This window comes from Hypomesus nipponensis, chromosome 15 (genome assembly GCF_054491055.1).
Source record: "Hypomesus nipponensis isolate SF chromosome 15, ASM5449105v1, whole genome shotgun sequence".
NCBI lineage: Eukaryota > Metazoa > Chordata > Actinopteri > Osmeriformes > Osmeridae > Hypomesus > Hypomesus nipponensis.
The window spans coordinates 13891831-13915978 of NC_140375.1; the positions used below are offsets into that span (position 1 = coordinate 13891831).

General features: G+C 41.9%; 5 protein-coding genes and 1 long non-coding RNA gene across 16 annotated transcripts; 3 read left to right on the plus strand and 3 right to left on the minus strand.

Moving 5' to 3' along the window:
- The first annotated feature begins 351 nt into the window (after positions 1–351).
- On the plus strand, positions 352–2822 carry LOC146257639 (uncharacterized). 3 transcript variants are annotated; one of them, XM_084674268.1, is made up of 5 exons: positions 352–716; positions 926–1019; positions 1273–1419; positions 1934–2075; positions 2210–2338. In XM_084674268.1, the coding sequence occupies exons 1-4, from the start codon at positions 588–590 to the stop codon at positions 2062–2064; spliced, it is 501 nt and encodes a 166-aa protein (XP_084530394.1). In that variant the 5' UTR covers positions 352–587; the 3' UTR covers positions 2065–2075; positions 2210–2338. The 3 variants fall into 3 exon arrangements, with proteins under 3 accessions (XP_084530394.1, XP_084530395.1, XP_084530393.1); XM_084674269.1 differs by having other exon boundaries at positions 353–716; positions 1934–2064; positions 2210–2342; XM_084674267.1 differs by having other exon boundaries at positions 517–716; positions 1934–2029; positions 2210–2822.
- rab34a (RAB34, member RAS oncogene family a) lies at positions 1004–7007 on the minus strand. Of its 6 annotated transcripts, none has more exons than XM_084674260.1 (12): positions 6060–6301; positions 5539–5670; positions 5322–5413; positions 4895–4987; positions 4666–4767; positions 4484–4548; positions 4323–4374; positions 3934–4015; positions 3752–3842; positions 3524–3631; positions 3315–3394; positions 1004–1331 (listed from the first exon to the last, which is right to left on the minus strand). In XM_084674260.1, the coding sequence occupies exons 2-11, from the start codon at positions 5611–5613 to the stop codon at positions 3327–3329; spliced, it is 828 nt and encodes a 275-aa protein (XP_084530386.1). In that variant the 5' UTR covers positions 5614–5670; positions 6060–6301; the 3' UTR covers positions 1004–1331; positions 3315–3326. The 6 variants fall into 6 exon arrangements, with proteins under 6 accessions (XP_084530386.1, XP_084530384.1, XP_084530387.1 ...); XM_084674258.1 differs by lacking the exon at positions 1004–1331 and adding an exon at positions 6310–7007 and having other exon boundaries at positions 2904–3394; positions 6060–6103; XM_084674261.1 differs by lacking the exons at positions 1004–1331; positions 6060–6301 and adding an exon at positions 6310–7007 and having other exon boundaries at positions 2904–3394; positions 5539–5663.
- A 145-nt stretch (positions 7008–7152) lies between these two features.
- On the minus strand, positions 7153–12136 carry tlcd1 (TLC domain containing 1). Of its 2 annotated transcripts, XM_084674265.1 has the most exons (5): positions 11946–12136; positions 11070–11552; positions 9950–10032; positions 8694–8776; positions 7153–8583 (listed from the first exon to the last, which is right to left on the minus strand). In XM_084674265.1, exons 2-5 carry the CDS (start codon positions 11273–11275, stop codon positions 8179–8181), a joined length of 777 nt encoding a protein of 258 aa, XP_084530391.1. In that variant the 5' UTR covers positions 11276–11552; positions 11946–12136; the 3' UTR covers positions 7153–8178. The 2 variants fall into 2 exon arrangements, with proteins under 2 accessions (XP_084530391.1, XP_084530390.1); XM_084674264.1 differs by lacking the exon at positions 11946–12136 and having other exon boundaries at positions 11070–11702.
- On the plus strand, positions 9383–11060 carry LOC146257642 (uncharacterized). 2 transcript variants are annotated; one of them, XR_014729943.1, is made up of 5 exons: positions 9383–9510; positions 9684–9736; positions 9938–9971; positions 10468–10537; positions 10734–11060. It is a non-coding gene; the product is annotated as an uncharacterized LOC146257642 (long non-coding RNA). The 2 variants fall into 2 exon arrangements; XR_014729942.1 differs by having other exon boundaries at positions 9684–9731.
- A 551-nt stretch (positions 12137–12687) lies between the features above and the next one.
- LOC146257643 (uncharacterized) lies at positions 12688–18417 on the plus strand. Its single transcript, XM_084675034.1, has 10 exons — positions 12688–13063; positions 15386–15542; positions 15745–15821; positions 15928–16121; positions 16249–16293; positions 16391–16489; positions 16684–16719; positions 16819–16890; positions 17059–17161; positions 17269–18417. The coding sequence occupies exons 4-10, from the start codon at positions 16098–16100 to the stop codon at positions 18363–18365; spliced, it is 1476 nt and encodes a 491-aa protein (XP_084531160.1). The 5' UTR covers positions 12688–13063; positions 15386–15542; positions 15745–15821; positions 15928–16097; the 3' UTR covers positions 18366–18417.
- On the minus strand, positions 18379–22812 carry LOC146257644 (histone H4 transcription factor). 2 transcript variants are annotated; one of them, XM_084675033.1, is made up of 10 exons: positions 22714–22812; positions 22007–22201; positions 21622–21848; positions 21399–21510; positions 20893–21045; positions 20678–20752; positions 20455–20575; positions 20000–20138; positions 19783–19907; positions 18379–19682 (listed from the first exon to the last, which is right to left on the minus strand). In XM_084675033.1, the coding sequence occupies exons 2-10, from the start codon at positions 22158–22160 to the stop codon at positions 19256–19258; spliced, it is 1533 nt and encodes a 510-aa protein (XP_084531159.1). In that variant the 5' UTR covers positions 22161–22201; positions 22714–22812; the 3' UTR covers positions 18379–19255. The 2 variants fall into 2 exon arrangements, with proteins under 2 accessions (XP_084531159.1, XP_084531158.1); XM_084675032.1 differs by having other exon boundaries at positions 22629–22789.
- Positions 22813–24148: the final 1336 nt, after the last annotated feature.

Below are 24148 nucleotides of genomic sequence, written 5' to 3' on the forward strand. Positions count from 1 at the left end.
CGGACATAGCCTACATTATAAACTTAGTGGACTGGCGGACAACTGTGAGGCAGAAAGACTCTTTTGTAATTGTATTAAGAGTCGTGTAAACTTTTTTGACCATGTTGTGATGTGCTTTTAGGTGTGGTGTGATAGTGACAATGTTTGCCTCTTGGAAATACCTATTTAAAGGACAACCAGTTTAAATGATTTTTTTTTGTTGCAATGCTGTCGAATTAAGTTGTAGCCTACTGTTTTGTAAAATATGAAACATAAATAAACGAATTACATCCGGTAGCCTTGAAGGCATTTCACAAAGTTACATAAGCTGCAATAGCCTACTTCTCATGTGGAAAAGATGCCCCCTGGAGATACTGTAAACTGAGCCATCAGAGAAAACACTGGAAATATTGATTCAGTAAATAATTCCTAGCTGTTCAATCACATGGAACTATGCTTCTCCACATGGGCAAGTACTTTTTTCATAATAAGTAAACTTATCTCCGCAGTCATGAATAGTATAGTTGTGTCATGCACGCCCCCGTGGAATCTGATCGTGTTCGTCTGCAGATTCCCAGGCAGCCCATTCTCCCCACCCAGACTTCTCCATGAAGATGGACCCTCTGGCGGTTCCAAAAGACAGAAATAGAGGCTGGTACCTCTCATTAATGGCACCAAACACCAAAGGACCAAACTTTGCCTGGCTTGACCCATCAAGGCTTTACTGTAACCCCCAGGTAGGTAAATGTGACCCTGTGCGTTCTGGTCTGTCACAGTAACGTGAATGAGCACAGATGCTATTGGAGGCAATAACTGTCCACACAAACCGTGGTTGAGACTGGGTTGTAGTTGGTTGTCTGCAGAAACGCTAAACTGCATTAATATAACTTAATCTTGATACAAAACCATAAAAGTCCTCTTAATGTATTCTCTATATTTCATCCAGGCTCTGTCAGATTGTGTGCAGGACCTTCTCTGTCCATTCCAGAATGAAAGTATCGACCTAGTTGCGGGTATAGATGCAATGGGATTTATTTTAGGTAAAGACAAATATATTAAAAAGACAATATATTATCTATACTTGGTTTGCTGGTTCAGTGCAGTCATGAACATGTTTTTCCCAAGCACAGGCTTGCTAAATTGAGCAGGGAACCCAACACGTTGAGAGACTAAATTTAGAGTTACAGATTTAGGCCATGCAGCTGTGTCTAAAGGAGAAGCAGAAAACATACATATTTGAATGTTCAACAACAATGTTAATGGATCTTAAAGTGGTTTATTGGCTGTTTCCAGGGTCGGCAGTGGCCACCACACTGGGAAAAGGCTTCCTGGCTATCCGTAAGTCAGGACACCTGTGTATAGAAACGCAGAGTCAGAAGTACAGCGACTACTCTGGCAGGGAAAAAGTAATGGAAGTAAGACTGGATGTGCTAAAACCAGGTGAGCAATTTAATTTTCTTAAAATTCCCCCATTTAGTTACACATAATTTTTTTGGTGAATATATTGTTCCTTTTTGGTGACTGTTCAAACGGCAGTGGAGCCTGTTAGGTCCAATGTTTCAGATGAGAAAAAAAGGCAGAAGACACAGTTTGTTACCTCTGCTTGACCATCAGTGTGGTAACAGATGGTATACTGTGGATAGACAAGCTTAATGAACCCTGCAACACACATCAGGTGGTGCCAAAACTATATGGGCCCAATTAGTAATTCTGTCATGGCACAGCAATCCTAATTTCCTGTGGCACAATGCCCCCCAGTGTTGGCAAGAAGGAACCGACAAACATAAGGAGAATATTTGCGCCTGGAACACCACGTTGTCCTCTCCAGGGGACTTTGTATTCACTGGTTGTCAGTTTGTCCCACTCAGTTTGATTGCCTGCTGCACCATGTGACTTTAAGGCTGAACTGACACAAGTGACAACTGCACTAACAGTGGTCTTCCTGTGACAACAGGCCTTCGGGTCCTGATTGTAGACCAGTGGATAGAAACTGGAGGCACCATGAAGGCTGCCATTCAACTGGTGGAGAAGCAAGGAGCCACTGTTGTTGGTCAGTCAGTGTGCATCATCCCTATCAGTACTTAAGTATGCTCAATGTGGGTAGGAAAAGTCCTGTTCTCTGTAGTAAATCCTAACTGAAAATATAAACGATAAACTTTTGAGTCTGCTCTTCTTAAGTAGAGTTTTGTAAATTAATGTTAGTTCCTTTATATGTGTTTTGTAACTGTAGGTGTAACTGCTGTGGCTATTGAGAACAGCGAGGGAGGGAAGTGGATCAAAGACCATTACAAATACTCTCACTGCATCCCAGAGGAACTTCAGAGTCAAATTGATGAACAATATCTAGATTATTTCAAAAGCTTCAAGAGTTAAACCCTTCCACACTTCATTTCCAAGGAAATTGATTTAACGCTAATCTATACTTTTCAATATCCAGTTTTCATATACTAGGACAGATATCCAACAACCATCTCTGGAGGAGGGGAATGACTCCTCCCAAAGTTTCTTTTATTTCTCTGGAGTATCTTGTCTTCATCTATGGTTTAGGATGGTTATAGGTGGCGATCTATGAAGCCATCTATGACATTGCATGTGAAAAGGGCAATCAAATTGAATTTGATCTGAAATGTTTAATACATTTATTGATGTAGTACAGAAGTAACCAGTACCATCACACATCTAATTTAGCTATGTTATATTGTACCTTTTATAAAAATGTTATTTTGGAACAATTAAATAAGTTGTGCTGGAAATGTATAAAAAGTTATTTATTGATGTATTTGACCTGTAAAAATGCGTTGGTATAAAATTGATTAAAACAATGTGTTTGATCCTAAAATCAACTGAACTATAAAAGGTACCTTGAAGAACATTTGAAAGACTATAAATTATGCTGATCTCTCCTAGAGCCGCTATTAAAATATTGTGTTTCTAAGCAAAATATTACAATTGTGCAGATGCTTTTCTAATACAAAGCAATGCTGTTATACATTTTAGTTTCAAAGAAACATAATTGTCCATATGCATTTTAAGGCTGTAACACAAGGAAATGACCACTGAAATCCTAGAGAGAGTGATAACACCAGGGAATGAATGGATCATAACTGGGCAAGATGAAAAAGCAGCACCACAGGAAACCACATCCAACTGAGGATAATTCTTTCCCAAGCCAGCACAAATTCAGTTTGAATGTCTGTGAAAGCAAACCCCAATGTTCTGTCTGTCAGCTCTCACTGCAACATTCCATGTGTTTGGGAGTGGTAGAGGGATCTCAGGTTCACGTTTGGACTTGAGAAAATGTTCCCTTTGGCTTTTGTACAGTACCATCATCTCACCGGTGCTTCTCTCTATTGACAACAGTTGGGCTGTTTCTTCTTCGATGCTGAATTTGGGTTGTTGGATTTACTGTTAATTTCTAGAACAGAATGAGAGCATACTTGCATTGTGACTATTTCAGACAGCTGAATTAATTCATTCCGGCTTTGACTGAATTGGTGATGTATACCAATTAGCTAACAAAACAATTGTAGATCTGGATACTCACCAACTATATCGCCAATCTTCCTCAATCCACTTTTCTCTAACTCTGCCAGAACATTGGCTTCAAATGCCAGTGACGCAACCCGGAAGAAGAACTCCTTCACATTCTCCCCTACATCAGTTCACATCACATTAGCTTTGCAACTACACCAGATAATGATTGCTGTATTCATGTTTTGATTGAAAGAATAGCTCAGAGACGGTAAAAAACAGGCTGAGAGAATCTGTTTACCTGTCAGTGACGACACTGCCCAGTATTCTGCCCTTATTTCCTGCGACAGTTTGATGGCCTCCTCCTCAATCTGAGAGTACCGTGCAGGAGACTGATAACATAAAACACATTTTCTTTTTAACTAACTGAAATCTAATAAACAATCTAGTAATGTAATCTACAAAAGCAGAAAACACATGTACGCTCAAGTCTTTCTTTGTGCCGACGAGAAAGAGCTGAACACTTGTAGGGTCGTTCTCTTTCAGAGCGTCCTCCAGCCACTGCCTGTGGAGTGACATTAGTTTAAATGACATTTGGATTAAACATTTAACCAAACACCTATTTAATGTTTTCTTATTATACGCCATCAAATTCAAATCCACAGTGTGACCTTTATACCTAAGAACTTTGTACAGTAGTAAATGGGTGGCTGAGCGGTTAGGGAATCGGGCTAGTAATCAGAAGAAGTTGTGTCCTTGGGCAAGTCACTTCACCCTACTTGCCTCGGGGGAATGTCCCTGTCCTTACTGTAAGTCACTCTGGATAAGAGTGTCTGCTAAATGACTAAAAGTAGTAATTGAATTGTGTTTACCTGGTATGGCCGAAGGAGGCGACGTCATTCACATCAAACACAATGATGACAACTGGAAGTTTAGAGATATGAAGTTAGGTAGGTACTTTACAAGGACAACAAATATTTTCCCAAAGATCTGACACTGGTTTATTTCATTCATGAGTACTATTTTCCAGTACTTTGAGCTCCTCTATAGTATGTAGAGGCGATGCACTTGAATCTTTCCTGGCCTGCAGTGTCCCACCTGTAGGTATAGGCATATTTACAATATACAAATATGTAGAGAAATGTTTCAACAGTATACATCTAATAAAGTCAGAACAGTGCAGTGCAGCCTAAGTGCAGATAAATAAGGACTCACAGCTGTAAACTGAATGGCACACCCAAAACCTCAAAACGCTCCATCTCAAAGTCAACACCGATTGTTGCCTTGTAGTTCTTGTCAAAAGCATCCTTGCAAAACCTGTTGATAGAGATTGCATTAATTATTAAACCAAAGCACAAACAGTAGTTCAGTTATTTATTTGCCCAAACTGCCTTTGGATTTAATCTTACTGTATCTATGGTATTCACATTGGGCATCTGCTTACCTATTAATCAGACAGGTTTTCCCCACAGCAAGGTCACCAACTACAATCACCTTGGAGATCTTAAACCTACTGGATGAACATTTTACACAGAGACTATGAAAACAACGAAGAGAAAAACATTCATTAACTTTTTATTCATTTAGCTTAAACTTTTATCCAAAGCAATATAAAAAACAGTCCATGACAACACTGAACAATCGAACCAAATCACCACTTCCCATTGCCATAGGAATGTATAGTGTCTTAAAAGCTTCATTAGGAAAGCGTATGTGTCAGCAGGGCCTCTAACCATACCCACCCTACAGTGCCAGTGCCTCTAACCATACCCACCCTACAGTGCCAGTGCCGCTAACTGTTACCCACCCTATAGTGCCAGTGCCTCTAACCATACCCACCCTACAGTGCCAGTGCCTTTAACCATACCCACCCTACAGTGCCAGTGCGTTGCTCCTGGCAAGCAGTCTTCACTTTTGTGTGGAAGCCGTCTTTAGTGTGAAGAGCAGCTTCTTCACAGAAACACTAGAAGAAGAAGGTCAGCTTTGTGAGGCCTTTACCAAACAATTGGAGTGGAAAAGTACAAGACAGCTACAAGTTAAAGTTAAGTTTGAGTCACAAACCATTGTTCAGCATTACTGTCAACCTACCTGAGGGAGCTGGGCAATGATGCGGTCCCTTCGTACAGGAGGAAGTACACTCATGGTCGGGATTCTGACCGACATTACTTCAAACTAAATGCTCCTCAGAGGGCCATGTACCCCACACTACCACCCTAAATTCTGCATAGAGAAGGGTTAGGATGTGATTTAGTGCTGTTGCCTACACAAACTAGAGTGGGCAAGTCACAGAACAACAAGAGCAATTTAGCATCTGTCATGGTCTGGAAGAGGATTCACTAATCTCTATTTTAATCCTATTGTCCAGAAATGTTGTGAACAAAGAAGACTATATTGACTTCCACTAAATGTAGCTAATTACACGACTTTTACACAGCCTAAAGATAATGGGCTGTGTAGTACAAGTATTTGAATGTGGCCCAAATATACTTAAAAATACACATTTTCAAGAAACAAAACACAATTGTAAGTTATGGCACAAATAACGAAAACGTGACCATGAAAGCAGCATTGGTTCAATGGAGGATGCATAACTTTGCCATTTAGCCTACCTTAACGGGACAATATATTTTACAACGCGTGGTAACCCAGACGTCTTCAGCAAACAAAAAGAAAGTCCACAATTTGTTAACTGTTTCATATAAGTCTACTGATGCGAGTGACGCCCTTTCATGTAAATACTTCAATTGAGCGCTATTTGCTCAAACTAAACATGACTCAAATCCATTCCACGAAAGTTAATCAACAAAGGTCAGCATGATATGTACTTCAATGTATTCAAAGCGGACCACTATGACTCACGTTGAGGTTTTCCCTGTGGAATGTGGGACAGCATAGAACAGGCCACAGCCTACTTTTTCCGTGTCGGAGCCGGTCTGAGCCCTCTGCTGGCAAATACCAAGATTTATTTGCGCACGTTACTCGAAACAACAGACAGTACATTGCTGTTTCTCTGTTGTGGAGATACTGTATGGAACAAATCAATGGCATGATGTTTTTTATTTTAAAATGCGTCGAGTGCTTAATATTTAAATATAAACAATTGTTGGTTTTAAATTCACCACTTTGAAATATGAATTTATATCAATGTAAAAATACAACTCTGATCCAAAGATAAAGGTTCAAAAATTCAGGGTGCCCAAATTTGAAAAGTAAAATTCAGATACCAAAAATTCTATGAAATAAAATTCAAGCTTCAGAAATTCAAATAAAACTAAATTCAGGCTGCTCAAATTCGAATGGTGAAATTCAGATCCAAAAAAATTCGACCAGAAAAAATTCTGATTGCAACATCCGGGATATCATTGCTTGCCTAAGACCGGACTTCTCCCCTCAGACCCAACAATTTATGTTTAAATAAATGAATTCATATTTCAATTTAAAAAGGTGAATTCAAAACTAACAAATTCGGTGTGTTTAAATTTTGATATCAAGTATTCAATGCCTTTAAAAATTCCAAACATGATGTCACTGATTTGCTTCCATACTATCTTATGTGTGTTTATCTTGAATAATACTGCTGATAATACTGACAGACTTTCAGCCTCACGACAAAGACTGGAGGAGGGGGGAATCATTTAAGTCAGATCAGTATGCTCTCTACTTTCGCTAGTTCCTTGTTGTGATCCATAATGACTAACGCTATTCCTCGACACATAATAAATTTATTTGGTCAAACATATTATCAATATGCATTCAATAAACCAAAAGCTCAATTAAGGCACACCAAGGCACTAAGACATGTCAAAAAAGCTAGTCTGAAAGACAATTCTGCCAGTCAACTACATTTTCCATATAGGCCCACTAATATTTGGTAAAAAAAAGAAAATCTAATTTGGCAATGGGCCTGCCCTGCATCTCACAGGACTCTTTTTGATTCAGTTCCTCAGGAGATTTTGGGTTCATCCCAGTCACATTTAAAGTATATTGGAAAGGCACTATGATAATGACACTAATATAGTATACGTTGCTTGGATCTAGTCTGTATTTTGAATAATTTGGTGTGATGAAGTGTGATTCCCGGAAATGTTCTAGGTATTCAAGTATGTACTTTGATTAATCAGATTACTGATCATCTATGTATTGACCAAAACAAACTACACATTTCCCTTAAACGTTCAAATTCACACCAACCAGAGCTAATTGATTGTACTGTACTGAGGAAAGTTGTTCACTTTGATGTTCTCTTCTGAGCTACGTATTCCCCTTTTTATGGCATCACATTGTTAATGACAGGTTTATCACGTTAATGAGCATCCCACATAAGATGTATAGTCATATAGTACTGTAATGTGATAAGAGTCCTAGGTATCATTTGGACATTCCCAGACAATGTATGTACGTGCTTCAGTCTCTGATGTTGCCATGTGACCAGCAATGTGGTTGCTGCCTAGCTTTTCTTTAGCCACAAAAGGCATTAAACAGAGAAGTGTCACACGCCAAGGGATGTACCGCAGTCCCCTACTCCATTTCAAGGCTGCCTTTGGCAGCGCCACTAGACCCTTATACAGACCCACAGTGACAAAAACAACAGTGTGTGAGGTTTCATTTGATAAACAATGGTAGTTACAGAATACACATACACACACACACACACACACAAAACACCACCAAACACACAACAACAGCGACACACTGGTTTTGTGTGAATCAGTCACATTGCCAGCTTGGTCAGTCATTGAGAAACTTTTTAGAGTTGTTTAAATGGGTGCCATTTTGTGCCGAGTAAGCCTTCTTGCGTGGGAAGAAGTCTGCTCGGATCAGACGGTAGAAGTAGATCAGAATCATGAGGTTCATCAGGATCATGGTGGTAAGAAAGTAGCCACCGTGGTCCAGCCAGGAGTAATTTTTCACAATGTACCATGTGAGGTAAAACTGGGCGCTTAGGCGGAAGAATACGTAGGTGAAGAGGTTTAAGATCTTGTTAATGTAGTAGAAAGCAGAGAACTGGGCTTCGGCTAACTTCAGCATGAGCCTTAGATGCAGGGTGACGCTGTTGACCTCCACAAAGAGAGCTACCACAGCACCAGCCACATACAGCTGTGTGTACAGGGCATACAGGAAACACCATAGCACCTGAGGAAAACAAAACAACAACAAAATATACACAAGACCCAATAAATACATTAATAAATGATAAGTGTACAACATTCAGGTGCAATTTAGAAACTGTCAATTTATCTTACCAGCACATGGTGAATTAGGAATTCCCATGATCCTCTTGCATGTCCAGTTAGGATAATGTCACATGCATCTTGCACAAAGTATCCTATCAACAAAACAAAATACGGGTTACAGCTCAGTCAGATGAGTGGGTTCAACAATGATTATGCATAGGGTTTGATCATATACTGTATGGCATTGGTTATCAAGGCGTACTTAGAACACCATGTTGTGATACCAAGATATTAATCAAATGTGCGGTTTACCAGACGTCTACTGTGGGTCACAGCACTAATGAACTACTGTGCATGCAGTACATATCCCTCTGCCTTCTGACCTACTTCCAACATTGCATGGCATGACTAATCAATCAATAACCTGAACCTCAGCCCCTCAAACAGGAAGCTAAGATTGTGTTTGCCTTAGGACTTCCAGTCCTTAGCACAATCTGGAGGTAATAATATGCCCTGGATGGTCTCCTGGGTGCCCCTCCAAGAGGCAATTAAGATAAAATGACAAACACATCTGTGTTCATAAGCCAGCCACCACACTGTGAGGGTAAGCGTGACAGGTAACCAGCCATAGATGGAATTATATAGGTATATTGTGTTCTACCCTTGTTTAAATAGTTTGTCTCAGAAGAGCTAGAGGTTGTTTGCATGCCTCTCCATGGACACACATTGTCATGGTTACGCATGCAAGATGATAGATGCAAGACGACAACAACAGCCCCCAGCAGCTAGTTCCCACCAGCTTTGGCACCAGACAACGCAGTCTATTGAGGATTAGGTTGGTGTCCATAACAATGTGGGGGTGTGGTCCATCACTTCTATAATCCAGGTAAAATGGGCGGGTCCGTTTTGTTTGTGCTCTTAACTAATCTGCCACTGGAAAACCGGAGAATATCACCGGTTATCAGGTTATTTGACTGAAAATGACATTCAATATACCAAGAGGATATTCAGTATTTCCAGAATACTTTGTTTATATCAAACTCTAAATCTCTGTTTTAGTCTTGGACAGCATGGGACATGCAAGCACGCTCTGAATTTACCAACAAGGTTAAGTATGTTGCTGTTTGAATTACCTAATTTGATCAACATGAGCAAAGTTCAAGATAGCAAAGTTGAACAAAGTTGAGAACTTCATCAAAATGTAGGCCCAATGTTAAACATTTACAATTTAAGACAGTTCTCCCCCTTAACGAATGCCGTACAAGCAAGGGGTGTAAAAACATAACTTTAGTAACAGTATGCTTTTCATGCAGTTACTCACTGACCTGATGAAACACAGATGAGCAGGTAAGAAATTGGGGTGTAGAAGGAGTGGATGTTGTGCAGCATCTCTGGCCAAAGGAGCACACTGAAAAGAGACACATGGTCATGGATAGATGATTCAGTATTATTTTCATTCAGACAAACATGAGGTTATCCTGTAGGACTGACAAAATAGACATAAAGACAGTGATCCCCCCGCCAACTCCCACTGTCGCACGCCCTGTGACTTAACAAAATATATTCGACAATAACTCACCACCACGTTGTTAACCATGTTAATAAGTACAGTGTTCATCTGTGACAAGGCTTAATGGTCAAATCAAAACAAGCACAACAGCATAGTTGTTTATTTATATACTGACATTTGCTGACAAGACAAATGACAACAGATGCTGGAATAGTTATATAGTTAAGACTCTTATGTATGTTTGTTTCCCAGGATTCACTGTTAGTGTAAAACTTGACTCACAAACTTTCTTAATACTTTCAGAACCATTTTCTAACCAGCTGGTTTTTCCAGTTTCCCTGGTAGGTAGGCCCCTGTGAAATACTTTAACCAACCCTGTGGTTTGCTGGGCGGTTTGGCTTGTGTAAGTCTATGGTGTGATACATTATGAAGGAATTCTACAGAATGCATTTCCTGTGTCATGGTGTTCAATAAATTAACTCAAACATTATGAATTAGAACTCTTTCTGTCTTTCCCAACTCATCTTGTCCCCACAGTTGACTGCTAACAGCCTTTCATCTCCTAATTCAAATGAAAGGTTGTTCTCTGGCTTCCACAGAGCTTGATGACAACGCACTCAATCAGGTGTGTTGGAGCAGGGACACGTCTATAACACACAGCAGCCTACAGCAGACCTCAAGGAACAGGATTGAACACCCCTGCAGTAAAGGATATTGTGTAGATTTAACAGTGTTTACCCCCCTCAGAAACTATGCTTCTCCCTAAGCCATGCCTCCCCACCCCTGGCCCTGTCTGAACATGCTCTTCTTCTCCACTTCTGTCCTGACGCTGACTGTTACTGCCCTGCTCCACCCCCCCCCCCCCCCCTAAATAACACAACACATAATGTGGATTCACTATGAATGAACAATAGGAACCCAGTGTGGAGACTCACCAGGTCACAGCCCACGTCCCTGTGAGAGAAGAGTGAACCAGCGATATTGAGAGATTCTTCCATTTCCATGAGCGGAAATCATCTTGTGTCACCACTTTGGGTACAGGCAGGTTCTGCAACAGCTTGTGGACCACCCTGAACATGAGAGAGCACATGACCACAGACAAGCCTGGGTATCTCTGCAGAACAGGAAGCAAGGCCTCCATCTTCTCCACCCCCCACTCTTCTCACTCTTTCTCTTGTTTCTTTCTCTGTGACTCCCTTTTCCTTGTTGTTCTGTCCGCTATACTTGTCAGTTCTCTCCACGGCTTTTCTGACTGCTCCAGGGAAGGTTGACAGGTACTTGTGAAGCAGTATCTCTCTGGGCAGTAACAGTGGGGCTGCGAAGAGAGTTGTTCCAGAGATAGTCTCCGCCCTTCTTTTGCGCCTGTTGATAATGTTCAGAATGTTCCAGACTAGGCTTTTCTTCAAATTTCCCACTTCCTGTGCAGAAAAATACAAAAGCATGCGCTCAGAACTCTCAAAAACATGATGTTCCAATTCCACTGACTTTTTTCTTTCTTCCCTCTCTTGGAGTGAGTTGCCGCTGAAACAGCCTCTGCGAGTTTGTGACTGGGGAACAGGGGGAGTGGTAAAGAGGGTGTGTTGTGGGTGGTGGCCTGCTTTGAGAAAACCACAGAATAAAGGAGCAGCATGCAGTTTCATTTTACACTACAAAATCTAGCTTATTGCACAGAAGGTAAAACATCTAAACTTAAAAATCTAAACTTTATAAAATGTATGCCTCTATGTCAAAAACACAACTAAGGACATTACTTCATAAAAAGCTCCCATATTTGTGATGTATTTGGATTTTGAAACCGGATAGACATTTACCTTCCTTGCATATCAGTCGTGGATTGACAGAGTATACTCAATGAATAGTATACAATTTTCTCACAAAACTGTAGTCACATTTTACAATTCATTTTAGTTAACTGAAACAGCAAGTCCCTTCACTTGTTGCTACATCATACGAGTCTTGCTCCACGGCACGCCCATTTGCTGGCCCTCTTTTTCCCCCCACAAACACAGCACACTTCCTACAGCTGGCCTCTTCCTTAAGGGGGGGAAGGGAACTTTAACTTGTCATTGCAACATGGCAACATGTCGCGTTCACCTTCCCTCCCAGAAATATTATTCCACCACCAAAATATTTTTTTTACTCCGCCCACTGTTGATATCACGTCCATTCTCTTGGCTAAGAAGGAGTACAAAGCCTATTGTAAAATAAAATAAACATACACAGTGACAAGCTGAAACCACTGATACGGGATAATACAGAGCTGAGAAAGTTTAGACTGTTATGTGCCGTTTTGGCTTATCCGTTTAACCTCAAAGCCTCATCCAATCACCACCTTATGTTCTTCCTACAGGGGATTTAATTGAAGTGTAGCCCTAGTAGTTTGTTTGGGGCGTTTGGGCCTTAGTCCAAGGGAGACGATCGGGAGGATTGTTGTTGTAATCTATTTAGGTATTCATTGATTAGAACACGGTATAGGAGGCTACAATATATTGCTGTGTTGCAAATCATTTATTAACAAGTACTTTGTGGTAGAAAGGCTACGTGGTATTAATTTACTAGCTAACAAGAAACTTAAACAATTGTGACGTTCCATTTGGTGGAATTGTCACAGCCTGTTCGTTATCTAGGTTTAGAGGTAGGCTACTGAATTATAGGTAGGCCTACATTATTATCATAACGTGTGAATGGGGAACGTCCCAAACAGGCGATGCCATTCAGTAGCCCAGCTAACACATGACGTTGCAGCAGCTACCTCTGTAAAGATAACACGTTGAACACGTTAGTTTAGGTAGCCTATCCTTATACCAGTAGGGGATGAAATCGTGTGTACATTCAGGCAACTTTTATAACGTTAATAAGTAACTTCATAAGGACATTCAGAGGCCCCTCCTGCGTAGACTTTGGACGTAACTTTTATCAGCTGATACAGGTAAGTAGCCTAACCATGACTTAGAGGAGACAAAATAACGTTGATGTCACGTCGTGGAACATAATTTTGTTTGCTGGGTTTAAATATTTGAGCATAGAAAACGAGTAAGACGCAATCTCTGGTATTCTCCTATCAGAGTTCTGACAGAACAGACAGGACTGAACAGGTGTGTAGTCATGAAGCCCCTACAGATTACAGCTTTGCGTCAGACATTCATTAGGAAGGTTTAGGGTAATTTACTGTAACATTACAAGGAATGTGTGTGATTTAATTATTTAATTAGTTGCACCAATTAAGTCCTTACATTTATTTCACACAGAGCTCAGACCCTTGACATATACTATTCTTCAAGGGTCCACATTTACCGCTAAGTATTAAAAATAAACTTTTAGTACTCTAGGTAACTGCAGTTATTCATTTTTCAAGTACCTTTTGTTATCTGGTGCACCAAACCAAACCAGAAGATCTTAAGAGCCTAATAGGATTACCATTACTGAGTCATTAGTGGTTTCTCTTTGTTGGTAAGTAACTGTGACTACGGAGGCAAGGGAACAGTAATGGGTTTAGGGCTGGTGGTCAAATTAATGCCCTGAGGGGGGATATGTTATCACTGACCCAAACCCAAGTCGATACCTTTTCAAGGATAGAGGAAATCTTTCCGTACTAAAACAAACATACTTTGTACGATGTCTTGCTCCTGAGAACCAAATTGTGTGCCAGGGTGGTGGTGTGGTAGACGATGTACAAGGAGTGCAATAAATACCATTAGAAACTATCCACAAATAGTTTCTAATAGTTAAAATCCCATTTAGTAGTCCTGGATTAGACTTCTTAATCACTAATTCTTTGGATTCTATCCTTCTTTTCTGTAATCATTTCTTGGGTCTGGCTCCTCCCATTCAGAAATAGGTGAAGAGTCATGTTGTTTGAAGTAGGTGATTTTATGTAGAGAGAGAGAGAGAGAGAGAGAGAGAGAGAGAGAGAGAGAGAGAGAGAGAGAGAGAGAGAGAGAGAGAGAGAGAGAGAGAGAGAGAGAGAGAGAGAGAGAGAGAGAGAGAGAGAGAGAGAGAGAGAGAGAGAGAGAGAGAGAGAGAGAGAGAGAGAGAGAGAGAGAGAGAGAGAGAGAGAGAGAGAGAGAGAGAGAGAGAGAGAGAGAGAGAGAGAGAGAGAGAGAGAGAGAGAGAGAGAGAGAGAGAGAGAGAGAGAGAGAGAGAGAGAGAGAGAGAGAGAGAGAGAGAGAGAGAGAGAGAGAGAGAGAGAGAGAGTCTGGCATGGCACAGGTGATGTTAAGAGAGAGGGAGAGAGAGACATGGGGGGAGGTTGGGAGAGAGGCGAAGAGGGCAGGATTAGAGTAAATGAATCATTTGCTTTGGCTCTGTGGCACACCAACCCCACAGACAGACAGACAACAATAGATAGAAGGAGCTTGTCGTTTTGGAGCTCAGAGCTTCAGGCTGAAAACATTGGAAATTCTTCACTGAGAGTGTACAAGGAGAATCATCAAAAACGTAAGTCTGTCGACAGATATCTTCAATTGCAAAACTTGCTTAACTTGTCAATATGTGTATCAATCAATTTTATAAGACAATGAATGAAGCAGTGAGCAGAGTGAGAGCATAGCTTTGAGTTTGGGTATAGGAGGCCTGTGTTTATACACGAGGAAACTGAAACGCAGACACCCCAGTTCTCTCTTATTGTGTCCTTTAGTGTGTTATTTTTGTGTGCAGACAAAGCTCCGAATGAACAGTTCCTTTATGAGATTAAGAGCTTTCAATCGCACGCTGACAAGGTTGACATTTAGAGAACAGGAGTGTTCAACCTCATGCTAATCTTATCTTTATGAAAATGGAGGGTTGCGGTTATTGGCTGCCTTAGGTCAAGGGGCTCAGAGTAGGGGTCAGGAAGATACTGACACTTGTGATGGACCTATGCACCTGGTATTCAGGGGTGAGAATCTGACTGGCAAACCCCACTTTGGCATCATCAAGCTCACGTTGAACCTAACAGGTCATACATATTCTGCCTGTCTAAACTGAATTGCAGACACTCAGGTGAACTCCTGCTGAGCCGTGATGAGCCTATTCATTGTATCAGCATTCACTAACAGCATTACACTTATAATGTGTCCTTGGAACGGTTTCTTCCTAAATTAATTAAATGGATTTGTCAAAGTCCTCTATTGGATTATTCTCGATGATATAACATATACATAAATATAGCTGCTTTTATTTGGGATGTTCGAGGCAACTTCATCTCAATAAGTACTGTTTGTGTTGGGGAGAGAATGCGTTTTCATGAAGGTAAATTTTCTTCTGAACACAGCTGACCTTCCCATTCCACCATGGTCTGGCCATTGTCGGGTCAATTGGCATGCTGCGGTGCTGATTGGATTAACCAAATGACAAGGGCTTTTCAGCTGGAGTGAGAGGCAGCGTGAACGTCACCACACCTCACACCATTGTGTAAAATCCCTAGAAAGGTTAGTTAAAATTACTCTGTAAGCTCTTCAAAAATCAATGCTTAACTGGTAAAACAAAAATCAGAGCACAAGAACCCCCAAGAAAAGGACCCAAATAATATAATATCTTCTCAGTGATGAAATATGTGAGTACTGACACATGCATGCTACAAAATGTTCCATTCAAATTGACCCAAATCTAATATGCTCTTCTGCTCCCCAGAATGTTCACCACCTAGACAGTCCCCGCGCCTGCCCCTCTGGCCCCAGGAAGCACTTCTGTCATTCCATCGTATTCAGGTACACATCAAACTGCTTTGTATAAATGTATTACTAACAATTACAATTGATGACCACATTTTAACTTTGTATTTATAAAGTCATGTGCATACTGTATGTGTGTTAGGATCTGTTCCCTTGGATCACCGTGTACTACAGAAAGCCTCTCAGGGATCCAACGCCCAGCCTTGCGCAGAGGTTCACCAACACCAACACACACATCAGCACACACACCAGTCCACCTTAGCTCCTCTGTTTCACCATCCATCTGTCATCCTGCCTACTCCTCCTCCGCCAATGCTGGGAACCATGGCCAGAAATGTGAGAACTGGCAGAACAACAGTCTTATGTTATGATTAATGTTATTTCAATCAGATATTCTGTATGTGGCAATATATATATATTTTTTTTTAATTTTTAATTAATCAAATACTTGCCCATTTTACAGTTCAACGAATCCCCAGCCAAGGTTGATCCATTCTTCAGACACAGTGTATGTAACCTCTCCCATCCCTGTCTCCATTCAATCTGAATTGATCTCCTTGACACATCTGACAAAACTTGGTTCGTCATGTTTTGCTTTCCTACAGGTGTTTCAGCCCTATGGAGAGGTGATGCCTAGGCTGGCCCCCCTATGTGGCCCCCACACAGGCCCCTTTAGCTCCCTTGAGGGGGCTTTCCAGCCAAAGGTATGTCCAAGCCCTTCAGGCCCGGGGACACTGTAGACAAGTCATATTGTTAGCTGATCAGAGCCAGTGCTACCTAATGTAAAAACAGATTAAACACAGAACATTCCACTTATCGAAAATTTACATAGTCACAGTTGTCTCATTTTGATGTTCCTTATATCAGAGTATGACCATGCTGTCTTTTCTTCCATCAGCCTCTGTCTTCAAATCTACCACAGTCTCAATGGAAGGTAAGATTTATAATTCTGTGTGACAGATGTTGTTAGACATTTCTGATCCATCTTCCCATAATCAGATATATTAAGCTTAACAGTTCCATTGTTCTTCAGAAACCAGGTAGATGGTGTGCAATGCATGCCCGCATTGCATGGAAAGTCCATCACCACAAAGAGTCAACTAAGGTTAGAAATCAAATCTATAGCTCTAACAAAAGATAAAAGCAACCATAGCCCCAACAAATGCATAAACACACATTTTATGACTTAATGTAAATTATTTTGTATAAAGTGTTACATCTTCATTTTCAACTGAAAAATTATGTTTGAATTTCCTTAATATTTTATTTATAGAAGATGCAAGTAGAAGCTAAAAAAATTGACTCGAATGAGAAACCTTCCAGAGAGCTTTCTGGGAAACTTAAACATCTCGTTCAACCGTTCATCTCCAGCCCAGGTGAGGTCAAGTTCTGAACTTAAATCCTTTAAAAGGAATCACACACAGCAAGTATTTAGCCCCAGCTAAATTCGTGTTCATCTTTTGTTTTGCTTCCTCTGCTCTAGGGTCTTCCAATGAACAGTCATCCCTGAGCGATTTTGGGAGTAAGAGCGTAATCCCTTTTGGAGCACCAACAAACGCATCCCAAAACGTCAGGGGTCCCCGCAATGGCCAGCCCCCTGGTGTAGCAGTCCCCTCACCTTGCCTCACAAACGCAGACCCAAACAAAGACCCTAACACCATGGACAGATCTTGGGTCCCTGAATGTGGTCGTGGCTGGGACGCGAGCACAAGGAAAAGGGAGCTTGAGTGGGAGAGCCAAATCAAAGTCAAGAAGATGAAGAGGGTAGATGGAGACAGAGAGAACGTGCAAGAGGAGGATTCCAATGAGGGCACTCAACCACAGAGACCAAGAGACACATCGTTCTCTACTCCGGTTCAACAAACGCCATCCTTCCACGCCCAGTCCATTCATCCAATTGCCATTAGGAGTATCAGACCAGGCTCCCACACTGTCAGTGTTGGATACAATTCGAGTAGGACTCACAACACTCCGCCTAACGAACTCGCTCCCTACCAAGGAGCAGAGAAGCCCTACAGAGATGCTCCAGGGGCACCCCTGAGGACGCCAGTTTGGGACATGTACCAAGGAATGGATCTCCCCCCTCATCCTGACATTGTGATGAGAGGGGAACATCTGCACTCCGGGATGGGGTCCCAGCAGCTGGCAGTAGTCTGGGCGCAGAGAAACAATGAGACTTACCAGGGCTTCGCACAGACCTCTATTCACCCCTCACTGGCCCTAATGCAGCAGGAGAGGACCTTCCTCAAAGAGCAGGAGAACCTTCACATGCTCAGAGAAAACGACTATCACCGATACGGTCCTCTTCAACCCCTCCACCCTGCTGCTGTGAACTCTCACCTGCCCTCCCCCAGTCTCTTGACCTCTCCTTATTCCGCTTCTCAGATGTGCCAGATGGGACTGCCACAGACTTACCAAGGCAGCCACATTCACACTCTTCACCCCCCTGTGCCATTGGGTACACATTACCCCCTTGCCTCCTTCTCTGGCGCCCCCCACAGGACCACATCTGTTGTTGTAGATGTTGGAAGATCCCACTCCATCATGCTAATAGACCCCGATAAGCAATGGACCCAATGAGCAATACTGTGAAGGCTACAACAATTATAGTGAATGACTTGTGTGCAGGAAAGAAAAAAAACAACTTTATTTTCAACTGTACAATCATGACCATTTAATGTAACAGGTTAAAAATGAGTGTGTATACCCCTGAATGATAGTTGTTTGTTCTTAGGCTTGTTGAACAGTGTACAGAAACGGAATGTAAAAAAACATAACAGATAAATTGGTAAAGATAAAGTATACAAGCATACAACCTGAAACTCAACATTACCAGTAATGTCAGACATCTGTTACCATGGATCTAATTGTGTACAACTGGCAACCAACCTAGACATATGAATGCATGGTAACGTCACACACAAAAAAATCTTAAAACCTGAGTAGATTTCTACACTGTTACATACTATACATCTGATTACAAGGTTGCATTTAACAAAAGCTGCTTAATACCTTCTGTAGGGTATCGACACGAAACCAAACACTAACATAAAAAGTAACTATTACTTTATTTCAAGACAAAAACATAATTATTTCCATCCTGACATTTATGGTTAAGGGCTAGGCTCTGAAATCTACCCAGACACAGTCTGACATGTTCCCCAGCTAACATACAGCACAGCTGCAACAATAAGAGACCGAAAGCTACTGATCAGACTCTTTGCAATTCAATTAAACAAGGTTAAGTGCTTTTTCCAGAAGTGGCTCTCTACACACATTATTTGTAATTAGTAAATTTCATAGGTAAAAACTAGAGGTCGTCATCCCAATACCAGGGTTGGAGACATATGGTATGGTGTCCTCCTTCCCCAACAGGGTTTACACCACATCCCCAGGCCCCAGTCTCTTACACCACATCCATCCCCAGGCCCCAGTCTCTTACACCACATCCATCCCCAGGCCCTAGTCCCTTACACCACATCCATCCCCAGGCCCCGGGCCACTTCCGTTAAGGCCTTCACCGCCCCAGAAGGCTCACAGAAGTCCGACTCGTCCATGGTATCGTGAGCCTCCTCCCTCAAGTCAGACACGTTATCCAGGACACAGTAGACGGGGGAGTCGGTGGCTCTGGGGCTGGGCCGGGCTGACATGCCCGTGTCCTCATCTGCAGACAGCTCTGAGGACGAGGAGTAGGAGGAAGAGGAGGGCGGGGAGGAGCTCAGAGGGGAGCTGTAGTGTTGTTCCGCCCCGGTGGCTCTCTTGGCCAGTCGGCCGGAGGAAGGTCTCCTCCTAGGGTTACACTTTCTGGCCATGTTCTTCATGATCTCCTGAGTCACCTCCACCGTCTCGTAGCGCACCATGTTCAGCTTAAGGTAGCCATCCTCATCCTCTTTGTATCTGTGAAAATCAGAAACATTTTATTTCTAGAACTACATATAGGGTTGTGTTATGTTATTTTACTGAGGTCTGGTGAGCGGCTAGGGCCTCTAATACGAACCTGAATCGGGAGTGTCCTGAAGGCCATTTCAGTTGGTGTTTCTTGCGCAGGTGCAGAGTTAGAGTATAGCACCAGGAGAAGGTCTTGTCACACAGATGACACTTGTATTTGGAGATCATGCCACCCTGTAGAATAACACAGGTGTAAGCAAAACAATCTCCTCTAAACGCTGTGGTTGTATTCAGCATTGGGTATTTGTCGCCCCCTGGTGACTGGCCTCGTGTACTCTCTTGTAGTGCTGGTTCATTGTGTGGGCCATGCGGGAGGAGTAGTCGCATCCTTCTACAGTGCAGTGATAGGCTGCTCCCTCGTTATGAGTCTCCATGTGCTTGCGCAGGTCATGCTGGTTCTTAAAGCTGGGAGAGGAAGGACATAAAACAGAACACCATGTCAGTGGTGTCCAACCCTGATCCTCAGGGAACACCTGTCCTGCATGTTTTTGATGTTTCCCTGCTCCAAATGAATGGGTCGCTATCCAGCTCTGCAGAGGCCTGCTTATGACCATTCATTTGAATCAGGTGTGTTGGAGCAGGGAAACATCTAAAACATGCAGGACAGGTGTTCCCTGAAGACCAGGGTTGGGAACCACTGATACAAGTGACCGGCAACCGGTCGTCCAGGTTTAGATACGTTTCTTGTACTGTTTTGTGGGGAAGTGGAAAGCTGAAGCACCTGCTCTCACAGAAGTCACAGGGGAACGGGCGCTCGTCACAATGACGGAACTTGATGTGGATCTTCAGAGTGGCAAGAGTAGTGCATGTCATGTCACACAGAGGACACTTTATATGGTTCACTAGGAGGAGGCAGAAGAGACATCACTGACATCTGTATACTGACTCTAAACTATATATCTGTCAACAGGAATTTTGATGGGAATGATAGAGTATCTACTGACCATGTTGTCGAACATGGTCTCTCAACAATCTCTCGTTAGCAAAGCCTTTGTCACAATGCTCACACACCAGGGACTCTGTAGAAAACCCCAAAACATTATGAACATCTACAAAACACACATTTGTGTGAATATTCAATATTGTAAATAATTATAAACCACGAGCCCATCTCTATCTGATGGCGTGGTAGTTTAGCCACCAGTTTAGCATCACTCACCTTCCGGCTCAGCTTGTCTGTGGATGTGGTCGAATAACTTGGTGTTGCTGGAGAACATGCAGCCGCAGGTGGGACAGGCCACCAGGCGCTCCTGGGTGTGGCTCCGCAGGTGTTCCCTCAGACGGTACTTGATCTTGAAAAAGGCGTCACATCCTAGGGAGATGGAGGGAATGAGAGAACAAGACAAGTCATACAACCGAACTCCATGTGACCCATATTTAGATTTTGTGATTTAGCAGACGCTCTTATCCAGAGCGACTTACAGTAAGTACAGGGACATTCCCCCTGAGACAAGAGAAATGAAGTGCCTTGCCCAAGGACACAACATAATTTTTCACAGCCGGGAATCGAACCAGCAACCTTCGGATTAATAGCCCAATTCCCTAACCCCTCAACCATTTAACCCCATATTCCATGCAGCAACACACTGGAACAAGGTCTGGGCATTGGGACCCGTCCTATCAAACTCCCTCAGACCTAGCCCTGGCCTGGCTTCTAGGATGTACCTTTCCAGTTGCAGAAGATTGCTTGCTGCTGGTCAGGGAGAGGCTGGAGCTCTGTGCAATGGGCATGCATGTCCAAGTGCCGGTAGAACCACTCTGGGTTGTTAAATGTGCTCTGGGAAAAGGCATACAAATGTTCATGATACATGAAAATACATTACAAGCACTGATGAAAACAGACTCCTCGATAAATGTACTGCCTTCTCTTAGTTCAGAGTGGACTTACATCGCAATGCTCCCATTGGCACACCAGTCCCTCTGACACTTCAGGGACCAGGTTGTTGCTGTGTAAGTCCTGGTTACAACTGGGGAACTCAGGGTGGGATTTCAGCAGTTGTGCCCCGATGAACTTGAGCTTGCTATGGAAGGTGTGGAAATGGGCATGGATTTCTAGCTCCTTGGGGCTTCCCATGGCTAGAAACTCACAACCCTCCCATAGACAAGCATAGTCATCTGGAGTAGAACAGAAACAGTAAGCAGATGAACAAACTGTTTTTAAGCTGTTATTTAAGTTATCGGTGTTATGAACCAGATAGGCTTAAGACAATCTTTCCTAATTAGCTTTAATTTCTAAAGAAGTAACAGGTGGTAAACCTGTGTATCTTTCTGACCTAGTTCCTCCATAGCATCCCCCTCTCCGAGATGGTCCTTCAGGTGCACGGACATGTGATCACTCAACTCCTCCATGGAGTGTCCCTTGAAGGTGCAGGATGACCACTCGCAAGACACCACCAAGTTAGACAGTTTTTTTTTCCTTTTGGCCATTGCGGGTGGGTTTAACTACTCTGTTGTCACACTACCACCACCTAGGGAAACACAATGAACAATATTATAATGGTGTCGCAATAGATTAAATTCAAATTACGCTTTTCTAATTTATTGTTAATGTTTACATCTTGTGTGATCCAACTGTTTATAGCTTGCATTAACGTTATTGCTGCCCAGGAAGACAAGGTTGACTACCTGGCTACTGACTGCCTCAGGTACTTACTTCTACTTTACATTCTACTAATTACTTAAAATCGGATGATGACATCGTTAGTTAGCTAGCTAGCTAGCTAGCTAGCTACCTGATAATCAAAAACGAAAGTTAGAAAGGTATTCTAGCAACGCTAGATAAGATTAGCAGGTTGGCTAGCTACGCTCGCGTGCTGCCAATCTGGCTATTAAAATGACAAGCTAGTTAGCCAGTTTAATAAAGTAAATACAACATAGCTTTGTTTTATCCATTACCTTTTCAAAGTATCCCCAGCTATTCAAAATGGCTACGGCTGTAATAAATGCATTACGCTCCAGGATTCTTTAAATATCAACTTACTTATGGGTATAAACACTGGACATACTTGTACGTGACAACAAAACACCTCCGCTTTCTCTCCCTCCAATGTGTTTGACTTCACTTCCTGCCAGACCACATAGCGGAAGTTAGATAAAAATGGGCGTCAAACTTTTTGAGCATTGATTTAACCACTAGAGGTCCCTGTTGCCCGTAAAATCCTTGTCTTCTGACTTTTCAAACCAGCGCCAATCCTAAAGAGACCATGTTTCAATTGTTTAGACCTTTATCTGACCAGTGGGCTGCACTTGCCTTTAATTATAATTGTCTTAGTTCAGACAGACTCGAGACATATTCCTTGTTCTTAACACTCAATAAAGATCAACAGAATGAAGAACCTGGTTTCTCAAGGGTGTAGCTAGTCTGAATGGCGTCATTGCATCAGGCTGGTTGGATGTAATCTCTGATTCAACATTGAATATTTCATACAGCCATCCTAACATAGGCCCCTATCACAACTGAATAATTCAAGCCCTTTTATGCCAGACTTACTGAAACACAGGTAATCGGCCAGCACAATGCACAAGCCTTAAGTAAATTAGATTTAAAACATTTTTTTCATTTTACATGAAGCCAAAGAAGCATTTATTAAGGGCAAGTATTTTGGGTTGGAATCCATTTTGCACCAGTTTCACATTCAGGACCTATTCTTTGTGTTGCTCTATTTCGTTATGTAATAGAACAGCAGCCTTTCTTTGGTTGAGTATAGGATAAACTGATGGCATATGATAAAAACATTATAAAATGAATTATACTCACTGGATTTTTTGTAGACAAAATATATTAGAAACATTATTGTGCTAGGTAGGCTACTGTAGCAGTCTTCGCTAGACCTTACATAATCCCTCTGAATATTTGATGCCTGCTGAAATAAAAAATTGATGATTCCAAAATACATTTTGCCAAATAGTTTTGGCAAAATGTACAGTAAGACAAGGGAATCACAAATATCTTCCCTTCTACAATACACCATTGAGTTACGATTTATCGTGTTCTTAATAGTTCCATGTGCATAGCTATGCTCTCTTATACCAAACAGACTGACTTTAGTACATATACTTAAAGCAAGGGAAGTTTCTTGTAAACAAGAAAGCAGAAGGGAAATGTGTTCCTTTGTCTCAAATAGAGGTACAGTACCAGTCAAAAGTTTGGACACATTTTCCAAATCGAATCCCTCTTCCAATCAGGTGCACTTTTATTAGCTCAGTTTATGTGTCTGCATCTGTCATGCAGACTTTCTATGCCTTAATTAAATACACACAATCACACCAGAGAACCTGTTTGGTCATATTTTAATCAGTTCATTCAGAGCAAGCTAAAAATACAAGCACACAATCACAACACATCTGCAGCAGTATGACGTCATATTGCCGTCATTTCACTCGGTTTGAGTTCAGAGGCCTCAAACTTACAGCAT

What these genes read in the sequence shown, in the direction of transcription:
- tlcd1 (XM_084674265.1), bottom strand. Translation starts at nt 11,275, where the DNA reads ATGGAGGCCTTGCTTCCTGTTCTGCAGAGATACCCAGGCTTGTCTGTG. An exon ending in GGGACGTGGGCTGTGACCTG is followed by an intron (nt 10,033 to 11,069) that starts GTGAGTCTCCAC and finishes GTCTCTTTTCAG; the next exon opens with TGTGCTCCTTTGGCCAGAGA. An exon ending in GCTCATCTGTGTTTCATCAG is followed by an intron (nt 8,777 to 9,949) that starts GTCAGTGAGTAA and finishes TTTTGTTGATAG; the next exon opens with GATACTTTGTGCAAGATGCA.
- LOC146257643 (XM_084675034.1), top strand. Translation starts at nt 16,098, where the DNA reads ATGCTGGGAACCATGGCCAGAAAT. An exon ending in ATCCATTCTTCAGACACAGT is followed by an intron (nt 16,294 to 16,390) that starts GTATGTAACCTC and finishes GCTTTCCTACAG; the next exon opens with GTGTTTCAGCCCTATGGAGA. An exon ending in AGGGGGCTTTCCAGCCAAAG is followed by an intron (nt 16,490 to 16,683) that starts GTATGTCCAAGC and finishes TTCTTCCATCAG; the next exon opens with CCTCTGTCTTCAAATCTACC.
- rab34a (XM_084674260.1), bottom strand. Translation starts at nt 5,613, where the DNA reads ATGTCGGTCAGAATCCCGACCATGAGTGTACTTCCTCCTGTACGAAGG. An exon ending in CAACGCACTGGCACTGTAGG is followed by an intron (nt 4,988 to 5,321) that starts GTGGGTATGGTT and finishes TTGTTTTCATAG; the next exon opens with TCTCTGTGTAAAATGTTCAT. An exon ending in ATACTATAGAGGAGCTCAAA is followed by an intron (nt 4,375 to 4,483) that starts GTACTGGAAAAT and finishes CTAAACTTCCAG; the next exon opens with TTGTCATCATTGTGTTTGAT.
- LOC146257644 (XM_084675033.1), bottom strand. Translation starts at nt 22,160, where the DNA reads ATGGCCAAAAGGAAAAAAAAACTGTCTAACTTGGTGGTGTCTTGCGAG. An exon ending in GCCAATGGGAGCATTGCGAT is followed by an intron (nt 21,511 to 21,621) that starts GTAAGTCCACTC and finishes GCCTTTTCCCAG; the next exon opens with AGCACATTTAACAACCCAGA. An exon ending in AGACCATGTTCGACAACATG is followed by an intron (nt 20,576 to 20,677) that starts GTCAGTAGATAC and finishes GCCTCCTCCTAG; the next exon opens with TGAACCATATAAAGTGTCCT.
- LOC146257639 (XM_084674267.1), top strand. Translation starts at nt 588, where the DNA reads ATGAAGATGGACCCTCTGGCGGTTCCAAAAGACAGAAATAGAGGCTGG. An exon ending in GGCTTTACTGTAACCCCCAG is followed by an intron (nt 717 to 925) that starts GTAGGTAAATGT and finishes TATTTCATCCAG; the next exon opens with GCTCTGTCAGATTGTGTGCA. An exon ending in TGCAATGGGATTTATTTTAG is followed by an intron (nt 1,020 to 1,272) that starts GTAAAGACAAAT and finishes GGCTGTTTCCAG; the next exon opens with GGTCGGCAGTGGCCACCACA.